General features: G+C 35.3%; 1 protein-coding gene across 1 annotated transcript in view; it reads left to right on the top strand.

The window, feature by feature from the left end:
- Positions 1–14,966, top strand: part of CRB1 (crumbs family member 1, photoreceptor morphogenesis associated) — a 126,277-nt gene that overhangs the window by 2,696 nt on the left and 108,615 nt on the right. Inside the window, 5 exon segments of the mRNA XM_004685255.1 lie at positions 9,800–9,850; positions 9,853–9,972; positions 9,975–10,211; positions 10,214–10,295; positions 10,297–10,370. Coding sequence (XP_004685312.1) covers positions 9,800–9,850; positions 9,853–9,972; positions 9,975–10,211; positions 10,214–10,295; positions 10,297–10,370 — 564 coding nt within the window.

Below are 14,966 nucleotides of genomic sequence, written 5' to 3'. Positions count from 1 at the left end.
TTTTTTTTTTTTTAATGAAAAGCAAATCCCAAAGAGCAGATCTTTAATAAATCTAATCCACATTAATCTTTGATCTCTAGCAAGTTTAGTACTTCATGGAGACTGTCTTTAGTGGATTGCCTTGGTTTAGTGGTAAGATTCTACACAAATATTTTGTTGTATTATTCTCTAAAATAAAATTCTTGCATAGAAAATGCATTAGTGAACTATTTTTCTTTGGTTATCATGGACATTGCAATTCTTTTTCGTCTTAATCCAGTAAATTTCTATTAGGAACCCAAAACTATCACTAAACATCTTGTACCAGTATGAGCCAACATTCACTAAAAACTTAGGAGATATGCGCCAAGCATTTAAATCTAGCCAGTTAATCCCCACAAAACCCCCAAACAGGGTTCTACTGTACTCGTAATTGCTGATGAGGGAACTCAGGTGGCGAGTGGCAGCGCAAGGCTCCCATAGGTGTGTTTTATTTCAGGAACTTGGCTCCTCACCACTGCATATCCTCTTCTGGCAAATCTCCTGTGGTTGGCTAATACAACATTGTCAAAATACAATGTTGACAAGTTAACAGCAACAACAAAAAAATTGATAAAATTTATTTTTATTGGTAATAGAAAATCATGAGAAAAATCTTCAGATTCTTGATTGATGAGGTATCTTTTTCTTTTGCAACTTGATAACTTGTTGGTTTTTGGAAATTGTGACAGGTATGTAAGTACCCAACGTGCACAACCTGTCTAGGGAATCTTCATCCTCATTATTTAAAAAAAAATTATATTTATTTTACATCATTCTTCATTTTGTGCATTTTTTCATCTCAGTTGTAATCCTGTGGACTTCTCACCACCAATTTACTGATGTGCCACATTCTTATTCCTTTGGCCCGGCTTTGTTGAGCCTGGTGTCAGTGCTCATATGTGGAGTGCCTATTTCCTTCATGCAAATTTCCAGCTCTTTTAGTGCTAGAGGAGCATGGGTACACTGAAGACTGTGAGGAAAGCACTGGTTACTATCTCCTTGATGGCAGACTGCCCCTTCTTGGCACCTTCGTGGTGGGATTCATTCTGCCTGGCTGAATGTGAAAAGTCATTGATGACTTTTTAATCAGAGAATTTACTTGCCTGTTTCACAGATATGTGAAATACCTCAACTTATGATTAAGCCAAATAACTAAAATGACAATTTTTCAAGTAAACTGAGTTACACATATACACACAATACATGCATTTAATGCTTGAATGATCAGTATCTTTAAAACTGATCCAATTGGCTTTTACTTCCAACAGTACGTATTTATATAAAAGTATGTGATGTAAATTGAACATAATGTAATCTTATTTTGTATAAAACACATACATTTATATTAAATATATATATATATTTTTTCAGCATTAGTAAAAGTGAAGTAGCAAACACAGAGAGAATTCCCTATGTCATTATATAAAGTATTTTTATTTTTAGTGCCCCTGGGACATGTCTCTGGAAAGATCAGGAGGCCAAGCTGTTGGGCTACAGTGCTCCTCCCTTCCTTTCCCTGTCTTGGTTCACCTTCTGATTTTGGGTACTGGAATGACAGGATTACTCATGGTATTCTCCTGGAAGGAGTTCTGCTACAGCTGCATGCTCAAAGTCCAAGTCTGAGGATCACTATTCTAGAACTTTTTATAGTGACCAGTAGATGGCAAACTTTACTGCAAAGAAACCTTTTGGCAGGCCTTATAAATTGGTCTGAAAAGACTTAACAGTTCACGTCCAATAAGACATCTTACCCTGTATTTTAGTCTCATGTGTTAAGCTGGAAACAAAATCATCTATGGCTATCTCCCTGGGAACTAAGTTAATTATAATTTTAAATGGTCCTGGAAGGTTTTTTAAGTTCTGTTCTACAGTAATTATCACTATGAAATTGATTTTTATTGTTCGTTGAGTGTACACAAGTGTACAAAATACAAAACTATGTATTATAGATCTTATATATACATATAATACACATATATCATATTTTTGATAGTGTGCAATACTAGAATAATTATAACTTTTCATGACACTTCAATCATTGGTCTGAGCACATTCTACTTTTAATTGCTTAGTTGGCTATTTAATTAAAATTTTAAAATAAGGCAGCTCCTTTATATGTTTGAAAATAAAATTTGAAATATATAATTTCCTTTTTGGCAGGTAATTATATTACTATCAGCTAATAACACCTAGGTCATGGACTGCTTATTAAAGAACATCTGCTAGCATCTGGCCTATGGGCACACCTATAAACCCAAGAAGCAAATTTTGTAAGCAATGCTAATGATACTGGTCACCCCAAAGGAGACCCAGTAATAAGACAAGCTTGACAGATGCTCTTGTGCAGAAGAGGAATGAATTCAAGTGTACCTGTAAAGAAAGTGTGTGTGTACATATTTATTTTGCTTTAAAAATATTTGTTACCAGGCCCTCCCTGGTGGCGCAGCTGGATAAAGCACTGCACTGAGAATCTAAAGCCGCCTCCGCATGAGTTCAGTTCCCGCCTGCCCAGGAGGTGACCACATGGTGTGGCAGACCTCTCCTGACCCGCCCACTGCTCCCCTCAGCAGTGTACTTCGTCGATCTGCCTGTTCTGTTCCCCACTCTGTCTCTGGTGAAGCCTCTCACCGCCCCTGAGCCTCTGGCCTGTACCCCAGTTCTGTATGCACAAATAAATAAATCTTTAAAAAAAAATTTGTTACCAAATTTATTTCATAATACTTTAAAAATTTCCTAAGAATTATAAGGGAAACAATAATTTCTACTATCTCTATACCAGCTTCTTATTCCCAATAGCATGTCTCAACAGTAGCTAGTTAAAACTTCTAGCTGCTGCCCTCCCTGGTGGCGCAGCAGGTTAAAGCACAGCACTAAGAAGCCAAAGCCACTTCCGCATGAGTTCGATTCCCGCCTGACCCGGAGGTGACCACATGGCGTGGCAGACCTCTCCTGACCCGCCCACTGCTCCCCTCAGCAGTGTGCTTTGTAGATCTGCCTGTTCTGCTCCCCACTCTGTCTCTGGTGAAGCCTCTCACCGCCCCCGAGCCTCTGGCTTGTACCCCAGTTCTGTATGCACAAATAAATAAATCTTTAAAACAAAACAAAACAAAACAAAAAACTTCTAGCTGCATCTCATGGTTTTGTTTCTCAGTAAGACTGGTTTTTCTTCAAAAAAAAAAAAGGCAAACTATTAGAATATTAGAATACTAATGTTGTAAAAGTAGATTTAACTCTCCTGTAGTTCTCAACACCCCCCACTACTACTCCCAATATTAGTCATATCATTATATTATATGTCATTCTATTATTATGATGATGATTGCTATTATAAAATTCTTTTTAATTCCAAACATATTATGATTTCGTTTACACATATTAGGTTTCCCTAGAACTAATACTAGTAAAGTTTATCAACTGGTCTGTTGTGTTCTTATCACTTCTCCACATGGTACTCTGTACACATTCTTCCTTTCAGCCATTCTTCCTGGTGCTCTGCTTTCGCTTTCTGTTTCCAGTATATGGAAGCACACCTGCAGTGCTAGGATCTCCTTTCAGAAGGTTTTTTTTTTTTTTTTGCTTCTTACATTTTTTAGATTCCTCATATCCTAAATTCCTTGTCTTCTCTTTCTCATCCTCATTTCATGTAATCTTTCTGAGAGTAGAGTGTGAAAGCTGAAATTTTGAGCTAAAGTAAAGATTCAAACCTGGGAAGGAGTCCATCTGATCTCACCCTATGAGAATCTGTCCAAATTTGAGTTTAGTTTAGATGGGTAGGAATAAGTCACTGATACTTAAAAAAAAAAAAGTAATTATTCTAGACAGGGTAGTGAGGGGCTTCTGGTTTTCTAGAAGATTATATCTTTTTATTGCATAATTTATAAATACAAATGTGCTTATGATTTCTGTGTGCAGAAGAGGGAAAATCTTGGGCTCTAATCACTGATTTCTCAAGAATTCACTAAGGAGATCCATGACTGGGTACTCAGTGGAAAAATCTTTATCTGACTTCTTGGTCAGTAGTGGGATTAAAAGCTGGTTAACCCTCAGAAGACATTTGCTTGGTTGTTTCATAGAACAGTAACAGGAAGTAAGTTCAACTCCAAAACTTATTCAGATGAGTATGCTCTTTTGCCTGCTAGGCTGAGTTTGGGCTAGGATGATGCCAGAACATTTATACTGTGTTCATAATTTCCAAGATCACTTTCATTTTTAGAAGTTTAATAATCACCCATGCTTATTTCATTGATGCAATATCCTTTTTTATCTCTTTGGAAATATTAATTTCAATTTTTGGTAATTTTTTGTCCTTTTCAAAACTGACTTTGTCTCTTCCAAGTTTATGTCATTAGGTGTTCACGTTTTATTGTATTGATTTCCCTCAAATCTGAACAATCTCATACAATGTGTTCATATTTAATGAGGAGGTACTATTGTTTCTTAAGATAATTAATGGACACAACAATATTTATCATTAGTCTTTGGAGTATAGTACAATTAAGTGAAAATTATATCCCATATGCATATATACATTTCATATATACTCTTATGTATTTTCTAATAGCTGTCTGAAAGCTCTTTATGCTCCAATGCTTGTGAACTTATTAGGATTTATTACAGGATGATTGGGTTGGATCATTTCAGTGAGTACCTTACTGATACTGCTATGTATTAGACACAAACTGCATATGTGTATTTTCTTTCAGACTACTCAAGAGAATTAATACAATTCCCTGTTTTGAGTATAAAACTGGTTACTGACTTAAAGTTATCATACCAGACCCAGCCACACTGCTGTGACCAGCCATTATGCCTGTGTCTCTGAATCTACCTTTATAGAAGAAATGATGAAAGATGGATTTGAGAATTTAATTGTATTTTGATGAAATTTTCAGACACTTGCTTATTTTCAGCACCATTTGCACATTCATTTCAAAAGCACTTGACACCTTGAATCTCTGAAACTTTCTGGGATTCTGTGACATAAACTGACTTAGTTCTGGAATTATCTTACTTGAATTTTGCTTAGCCTGGTATGCTGTCTGCTACTGCTTATCCATCAATAAATACCCTGGCTTCCATTTATGTATGCATGAATGTAAATGTATGCCCTCAATCTCTACACTAACTCTTGTGAGTTTATAACAACTTAATTCCTTTTATTTATTTTAATAATTTTTTGGTCTGATTTATTGAGCCATAGTTTATAATTAAAGTCACCAAATTTTAGTTACAAATGCATATGGTCAACAACTGTCACCAGAATTGTGATACAGAAAGTTTCCATAAAAAATAGTCTTTAACATTTGTTCCATTCGCTCATCTCTATTCCTCGGTGACCTCTGAATTGTTTTCATCAATATAATTTTGCCTTCGAGAAAATGTCATTTGTAAGAATGGATGCACACAGCAGGTATGAGTTCTGCTGTATGACTTTTTCTGGTGCTTTGTGTCTGGCCCTTCACTAAACATATTTTAAAGGTTTCATCATACGTTTTTTGTGACTTAGTAATTTGCTCCTCTGAGTAGTAGTACAACATGTGAATACATTAAGGTGCATTCACCAGTGGATGGACATGTGCATTTGCCCAGGGTAGGTCATTATAAATAAAGCTAATATGATTTTATCAAGCAAGTTTTGGATCAACATTATATTTTAATTTTTCTTTGGTAAATATGTAGGTATGGAAATTGCTGGGTTATATGATAAGTGTATATTTAACTTTATAAGACATTTCAAAAGTACACCCTTTTAGATTCCTAGCAGAATCATGTGAGATGTATAACCTACATGGCAATAACAGTAACAGTAAAATGGTGCTTTTAAAGTACGAAGCATTATTTTAAAAAAAGTATACTTTATGGAAATATGAATGTCTAGCTAGAAGGCTGGTAAAGATGATATGCCATTCTTATAATGACCATAAGACTATAGCTCCTGAATATAAAAGCGGAAATTGTCAGAATTAAGAGGAGAAATAGAGAATTCATAATCACTGTGATATTTTATTAATTGAAATAAAGAGAGCAAATATAGAAAAAACAAACAATACTACAGAGTAGCTGATTAATACAAAATTGATCTGGTTGATTTTTATAGATTTTCCATGGGTCAAATGGAAATGAATAAATATTTTTATGTGAATGATAATGAAAAAAAAATCTTAAGAAACACAGGAAGCTATGCTTAGAGGGAATTTTTTTTATATTAACTGTATAAACTTAAAGGGACACTTGAAAAAATGAAAGCAAACTAAACTAAAAGAATTCAATTATATCAATAAAAAGGCAAAATCAGAAATATATAAAATAGAAAAGATACAAAGAAACTACAAAGTCAGTCATTTCTGAAAAGACTAAGAGTTGATAACACCAGTTATTAAGGTCAGAGAGGAGGGACAGATGGGAGTTCCAGCCCCGTCTCTACATCACCTAGTCTTGCTAGTGTCAGTTTTTGTCACTTACCCATTTTAGTGGGTGTGAAGTGATACTGTACTTAATTCCTTTTCCCTGCATGATAAAGGAAGTTGAACATTTTCAATTTGCTTCTTGCCATTCCCTCCTAGCTTTTTTACCCTTAAATATATGCATGTTCTTTTTACTTTTTAAATTTTATTTTTACCTTTAACAACAACAACAACAACAGAGGGGGCATAAGGATATAGCTCTTCAGATATACGTTACTAACTCAACTCACCACCAAAGCAGCAGTAATTCTCCACCATAGTCCACTGGAGACTCTTTCGCCCCAATCTTCATCCCTGACCTTGCCCCTCGATAGTCTAAATTCTGTAATCAAATTTCTAATTTGTTTTAGTTTAATTTTACCGGTTCCTTATTTCTTTCTTTATATTCCACATGAAATAACCCAATATTTTTTTTCTTGATTTAGTTTCACCTAATCCCTTCCAGTTCCATCAATATTGTAAAAAATGACAGGATTCATTGAGTTTTTATAGCTGAATAGCATTCCATTATCTGTCTATCTATCTTCCACATACTTTTAATCTATTCAGCCATACTGGGCATTTAATTTGTTTCCATAACTTGGATGTTGTAAATAGTGCTGCAACATCATTTACAACCTTTCATTAGTGTTTTTGTATTATGTGAGTAGCTACATAGGATAATATCATGGCTTATTATTTAATATTTGAGAAGCCTCATGTTGTTTTTCCATAGGGATTGGACTGTCCACATTCTCACTAACAGTATAAGGTTAATTCCCACTATTAGAAAGTGAGTTGATTTCTAAACCCTTGCCAGCACCCCTTTTTTGATAGAGGCCAATCTCATAGCTATGAGGTGGCATCTTATTGCGGTTTTGATTTCTATTTCCCTGATGTTAAAAGTGATAATGAGCACTTTTTTATGTTTCGTTTGTCATCTGTATGCATTCTTCAAATAAGTGCCTATTTAGATTTTCTACTCTTTTTTTTTTTTTTTTGAGTTGGGTTCTCTCTTTTTGGTTGTTGAGCTGTGTGAGTTCTTTGTAGATCTTGGATATTAGCTTGTCAGAAGTAGGGCATGAAAAAATTTTTTCCTCTTCAGTAGCGTGTCTTAATAATTTCTGTTGCTGTGCAGGAACCTTTTAGTTTGGTGTAGCCCCATCTGTTTATTTTTGCTTTTGTTTCCCTTACCGTTGGAGTGGAGTGCCAAAATATAGAGCCAAAGCATAGAGTGTTTTGCTTGTTTTCTTTGATTTATTTTACAGTTTCTGGTCTTACATCCATTTTTTGGATCCATTTTAAGTTATGCATGATGTGAGAGAGTGGTCTAGTTTTACTCTTGTGCATGTGGCTGTTGAGTCTTCCCAGAACTAGTTGTTAAAGAGTCGTTGTTTTGTCCATTGTACGCTTTTGGCTCCTGTGTTATAAATGAACCACCCATATAACTAAGTATGGCTTTATCTCTGGGCTCTCAATTTTATCCCACTGATCTGTGTGTCTCTTTTTATTCCACTACCACACTGTTTTGTTACTGTAGCTCTAAAGCACAGTTTGGTGTATAAGCCCATGACAGACACCTTGTTTTCTTTTCTGTCAGGATCACTTTGGCTATACCAGGTCTTTTGTAGTTCCATATAAATTTCTTTCTATTTCTTTGAGTAAAGCCACTGGACACAGTTTCCAGGCAATTCTCTCTACCTACCTCCAGCTCAGTGATGGATAGCTCTCTTTTGTGTCACCTATGTGCAGCCTATTTTGTCCTCTGATGACCAATGAGTATTTCAATTTCACCCCAATCCACGAGATTTTCCAGGGTAGTGTCCCGCTGATTAACTATTAGATATTCCTTTTAGGGTCATAGCAAGAAACTCCTTTTGTCACCATCTTGGTGACATCTCCACTTCCTGTCTCCCATGCAATTTTGGAACAGAAAAGAAGTAAACATGTAGATGAAAATCACTATGTTTAAGATGAAGCTCAACCCAGTAAATACCTTATCTATAAATTATTCAGGGAAAAGAAATGGATTTTTTAATGGTAGACCAGAGATTCAAACTCCATCTCTATATGATGCTATGCAAATGACTTAGCCCTTGTCTTTTATACACAGGTCAGACTGTCTTTAAATTGTATAGAAAAGATTGTGAATACAAAGTCTAAAGTAAAAAGTCAATTTGCTTGGTTTTCCCATAGCAAACAGAAAATATTTGCTTATAGATCAACCCTCCTGATAATACATAAGCAGATATTAACTTTTTTTTTGCAGATATTAACTTTTATCTGCAGATTCTGCCAGACAACTTCACATATACTATGAAATGTCTTCACTCCTGTGTGAGGAGCCAGTCATTTCTTCTCAGTATCTTTTCATCACTCTGTTGGTAGCAAGGCTGTGTTAGAGAGAACCACTTTTCTATTTTAGAAGGAAAAGACCTATCATTACTGGTTTCTCAAAGTTCACACGATACTTTCTTTAGGTAATAGTTAACTTATGTCTCATAAGAGAAAATTCACTACAACTTTTTGTTATGTCTGTACCTATTCATGAGCAATATTGTAAGAAAGGGAGTAAAAGTAAGAGGATGATGTATCAGATGAATGCACATGCAAAAACCAGTTTTTTTTATTTCATAGGCAGATACTCTTGGGTTGCCAAATCATAAAGCTTTTCAATGTACAATATTAATAAAATAAAAATGCTGTGAATAAATGCTTCTATATTCATTTCCTTGCAGTAAGACTTAATAATACACCCGTAAGATGTATACAATAAAATTCTATTGCTCTGAGAACTAATAAATGTGTAATAGCTGACACTTTGTGCAGAGAGAAGACTTTCAATAAATAGTTGGTATTTTCATTTTTACATTTTCACTTTTCTACGTTTTTCTTTTTAGAGCACAAGTGGTGACTGTGGCAAAGCAGTCCCAAAACAAGTTTTTGTATTTACTCAAATGCTAGTTTCAATTATACACTGAATTCTATTCTGAAACAATCTGTATTTCATCCTCTAGCACACTCCAAAATTCTTCATGGGAGAATGTGATTTTAAAATATAGGATAATTTGTAAGTTGCTTCAATTTAGTCCTTGCTCAACAATATTTAAACATTAGAGAAACAGAGAAGGAAAGAATCTTGAATGACCCATTTTTATGTTTCTTATTAGCAAGTATATAAAAAATTTGTCATTAATGATAAAACTCGTTGTTAGAATGCTGTCACCTATATTTCACTAATGAATTTGAAGTGACATGGGCAGTGAAATGAAAGTTCTTTAATTTTATCCTACTTATTTATAATCTTCATTTTGACATTTTTTATTCCCTTGTAGATTTCCTTTGCAATAAAAATGACATAAGGTGCCTCTCAAATTCTTGCCAAACATTTCTACATGCAATGATTTTTCAGAAGACAATTGCCATTGTTCAGACTCGGTCATTAATTTGGACAAAGACTCTGACAGTGTGAAAAATCCCTGTTTTTCTAATCCTTGTCAAGGAAATGCCACTGTGTGTAAACCCCAGGAGAAAAGAGCTTCCTGTGCAAATTTCCTCCTGGCTATAGTGGGACAACCTGTAAAACTGCCACTGGTTCCTGTGGCATGAACTTCTGCCAACACGGAGGTATTTGCGGTCAGGATCCTGTTCATCCTGTCTGCAACTGCCCTGATGGACATGCTGGAAGAGTCTGAGGTGAATCATGATGCGTGTGCTCCAGCCTTTGCCACAATGGGGCAACACGCCAGAAGGACTCAATGGCTACTCCTGCTTCTGTATCCCAGGTTATCAAGGCAGGCACTGTGACATGGAGGTGGATGAATGTGTTTCAACCCTTACAAGAATGAGGCTATATGCTCAATGAGCTAGTAAGATCCATTTGTATTTGTCCCCTCGGTTATTCTGGTGGGATTACATTTGGACCACAGATGTTGTAATGACCTTTCTCTTGCTTTACTATGACAGAAACAGAGGAGAAATTTTATGTTCTAATTAATTGCGTATGAAAATGATCTTCACAGGAATTAATAACTAGGTAGAAAGCTTTCTAAATATCTAAAAGTCAATGAAATTTTCAACTAGTGTATACTGTCTTTTTTTTTTTCTCTTTCAATGGAGCCCTACATTATTGAAAATTAAGATTCTGTCTAGAACGAAAGGACTCTTTGGGGTCCTGTTTTCTAGGTCAGCACAGTTCGGAACACATTTCTTTCATCTTAGCTTAAGTGTGCCCTCTAATGCCCAAAGCCTGACATTGCAGCCCGCTGGGGAAGGCAGAATCCTATGGATTCAAGTTGGTGGGTTTCTATTGCAGTGTCACCGACATCACTGACAGACAGCAAGGCTGGTAAAGCATGGTAAATCCGATGAATCATCACTTAATTAATAAAGAATTCACTCGTTTATTTTTTTGGGAATAGAAATCAATAATTAACCTTGCATCTAGTCACAATTTCTGTTGTTATATAATTTTAATAATAGAGTAATAGTGAACACATTTATTTCAAGATTACATCAGTTCCCACCCTCTGTCCTTTAAAATCACAGTTATCCATTTAGATCAGTGCTTTTAGATGGTCATCTTTCTAACTTCCTTACTCTTTGGATTTTCCATGAATGCCACACATTTAACACTTTCTCACGTTCATTCATTCTAACTTTTTAAATTTTTTTCTGGGCTCCCTAACTCCTGACTGTGATTATCATTCACTTTTTAAAAAATAATGTTTATTTTTACATCGTTTTTTGCCTTTTTCCATCTCAGTTGTAATCCTCATAGGCTTCCCATCACCAAATCACCCGTGTGCCATCACCATAGTTGTGATTATCATTCACATTTTAAGGCCCCCTTTTCCTTTATAGCTTCCTCTACTTGCTTTTTTCTCTCAACCCTTTCACACTTACTTCTTTACCTTATTCTCTTTCCAAGCATGCCAAACAATGTAATTATTAAGAAAACATTTCTCTTCAAAATTTGCCAGAAATTTCTTGTATTGTTTTGCAAATATTTTATTTTCTAGAAATATCGCTATTATAAAATGTATATCTAGTTGCTCTGGGATGAAATTTGTCCCCTCTTCTCATTCCTCACCTACAAGCAAACTTAAAAGCTGTTCTTTTTTTTGATATCCATAATGTTTTCCAAATTGAGCTCACCATTTTTGTTTCTAGGGTCTTGGCTCATACTTTCCCCATCTCCCAGACTCAATTTCCAGCCCCTACCTTCTGGGTTATTCTATATAATGTCTCTGAGGTAATCACACTAAAATAGGCCTGATTGGTCCATCACTTTTTTAAGAGCCTTCCATCCCACAGGGAACAGTTTTAATTTCTCATGAAAAGCCCTCCACAATTTGTCTCCTACCCATTAGTCACATCTACACAAACCATTCCACCAATGCATTTTATTTTCCTGAATTGTCTTCCATTTTTATCCAAGTTGTCTCCCTGTACATGGAATGCTCTTTCTTAATACACAAGTCTACTCCACGAAGTACTTCTTTACTTCCAACACTTAATTCAAATATTCAAGTTCAAATATTCTTAATTCATTAAGCATTTCTAGATTTCCTGTCAGCTGAAATAATCTTTTTTTTTTTTTAAAGATTTATTTATTTATTCATACAGAACTGGGGTACAGGCCAGAGATGCGGAGGGTGAGAGGATTCACCAGAGACAGAGCGGGGAGCAGAACAGGCAGATGGACGAGGTACACTGCTGAGGGGAGCAGCGGGCGGGTCAGGAGAGGTCTGCCACGCCATGTGGTCTCCTCCGGGGGCAGGCGGGAATCGAACTCATGTGGAAGTGGCTAAAGCTTCTCAGTGCTGTGCTTTAACCCGCTGCGCCACCAGGGAGGGCCTGAAATAATCTTTTAAAGCTGCTGACACATTTACAATATTCACAATAATTGTTACTGCCACAGTGGTTGGCTCCTCTATTAAGTAATTTCAATATTCTGTCCTGCTTTTCAGGTATCTATGTTTTCTGTCTCTCCCATCTTTCTTAAAGGAGGGAAAGCATGCCATATCCTGTTCTTTAATTCATAAGTTCTTTTGGGGTGTTTATTGTATTTTCACGTAGAATATTTGAAAGAGGCTCTGTTTCTTAAACTGTATAATGGTCACTTAATAAACTGCTACTAAATTATACTATTTCCCTCTCTTCTATACATTTCTGGGCACCCTTCCTGGCAATGAAGGGGAGAGCAGTTATTAAACTAGGGTTTACCTTCCTTATTATATTATGCATACTTTATTGTGGTAGAATGTTTGTGTTAAGTACAAAATAATTTTTGAAAGGCTTTAGTTAGCAATTCCATTCTAAAAGTCATGGGGAATATTTAAGGAGCTTATAGAAAAGGACTTAACACACACACAAAATTTTTTTATATGTGATACTATACCCTTTAAGTAATAACAATTAAATTTCAAATTTTAAAATGTTTGAATAAAAATAAGAAATAATTTTTGCAGGGTTGTCTTGGGATTGATTTTGTTTTTAATTATCATATATAAAAATCATTATAGTTTATTCTGGTAGTATCTTCTCATTATTGCTTCTAGTTCAATATCGTGAACAGCAACTAAAAGGTACAGACATAAGACCTAATAAAAATTCTGACCATTTTAACTACAGTTTTCTGAGACTGTAGTTAAAATTCTATAGTTAAAATTCTGTAGTATAAAATTCTATAGTTGCAAAAGCACTGCTTGAAAAATTATGTTTTACAATGTTTATGTCTCTATTTTTTACATTTTAATTTAATTGGATTATAATGAATCATTTCATAGGTACAAAAGAGGTCAAAAGTGTATTCCAAATGTGATGTTATAATTTCTATACGACACTTCATTGTAAAATTAATTAATTTATACAGTGGATTATATCATATCCCTGCTGGGTCTAGTAAATCAGTGCCTTTTTGTCACTGCAGAACTTGAAGTCCATAATCAGGATGCTTTCCTACCTTACACCCTGACATAAGAGTGCTGCTCTTTCTTTGCTGATCTTCCTATACTCTTCACTTGTTTGCTAAGAAATAGGCTAAATTATATTATATCAGCTTTCCAGGTGACATATTACAAGCTGCTTACAAACAGAATCATATTTATTATTAGCCTATAAGATCTATTTGGATACAAAAGCGGGATTTAAATTTATTGATTGCAGTCACCAATCCTCTGCATGACTGAAAGAGCCTGTGTTCTGGGAGCTCATCACTGGTTCTCAGCCTTGGCCACACATGCGCCATCACTCAGGGAGATCTGGGACAGTGATGCTCAGGCTAGAATTGGGAACCAGACATTACATCTATATGAATCTAGTTTAGAAGTTTTTCTTGCACTATCTCATCAGTTAGACACAGAAGGCAATATGATTACTTCACTGCAAACCCACTGTTTACCAGCTCAGGCCAATTAATGAGAAACCCCAAAGAAGGTCTAGAGAACTAATGGGAAAGCTGGGGTTGGAAAGCAAGTAAAAAGACCATTAGCGATCAGCACGGATGCACAGAAGTGTGCTGGCTAGACCTGGACCAGCTGATCAATCTGAGAAATTTTATTACAATATCCTAGAGGTGGAGTACTACATGCAAATTTAGATGATCATGAAGAACCTGACTTAATAAAATTTAAAAGACAGAGAGGTAAGAGAGGAGAGAGTGGTTTCATATGGAGAGAGGGTTCACATGGCAGGAACTTCTCGCTGTGCACTCCACTGTGTTTTGCAAGTGGTGATTCATGAACTACAGAAATAGGCTCCAACACAGGCACTGAGAGGCTGGTGAGAATTTGCCCTGCATAAGCAAAAACTCCAATTTAAGCCAAAAGTAAACAGCTGCAAACTTTTTTTTAATGAAAAGAATATTAGCTCCGAGCATTTGGCTGCTTTTTGTTAGTTTATGCAATCAATCAGTAGGTAATTGAGATCTTCCTTTAAATTAGCCAAATTGAATAATGACATTTTTTTCACATTAAGATGCCTGCAAATGAGAAAAATGGGGCCATGGGAGGGCAAAGAAAGTCCAACTGGATGCATGATGAAGCAAAAAAGCAGAGACAAGTATTTTATTTCCTTTTTTATAAAATAGATTTTTGGTATAAAAATAATCTTTAGGGAAATAGGAAATGTTAAATTCATTTATTGATTGCAAACAGTATTGCTATTGCAGACATAAAAATATATTAAGGGATTCATTTTATTCAAGAAAATGTCTTAGTATATGGATACCACTTAAAGATTATAATACCAAGAGTCTGACATCAGAACCTAGTCTGGAGAAGTGATCACAGGTATGAAAGGGAAAGGCAGATGTAACTAAGAAGAATCCATTTTTTTATTGGGTTTTATTATTGTTACTGAGCTGTATAGTTCTTTATATATTTTGGAAATTACCCCCTTGTTAAGCATGTAACGTGCAAATATCATCTCCTAGTCCATCGTTTACTTTCTTTTTTTATTGTTTTTAAAGATTTATTTATTTATGCATACAGAAGTGGG

This window comes from Condylura cristata, unplaced genomic scaffold (assembly GCF_000260355.1).
Source record: "Condylura cristata isolate star-nosed mole 26May11 unplaced genomic scaffold, ConCri1.0 scaffold00018, whole genome shotgun sequence".
NCBI classification, from domain to species: Eukaryota; Metazoa; Chordata; class Mammalia; order Eulipotyphla; family Talpidae; genus Condylura; species Condylura cristata.
The sequence above is the reverse complement of the archived record's forward strand: the minus strand, read 5'-3'. Positions and strand labels throughout refer to the sequence as shown.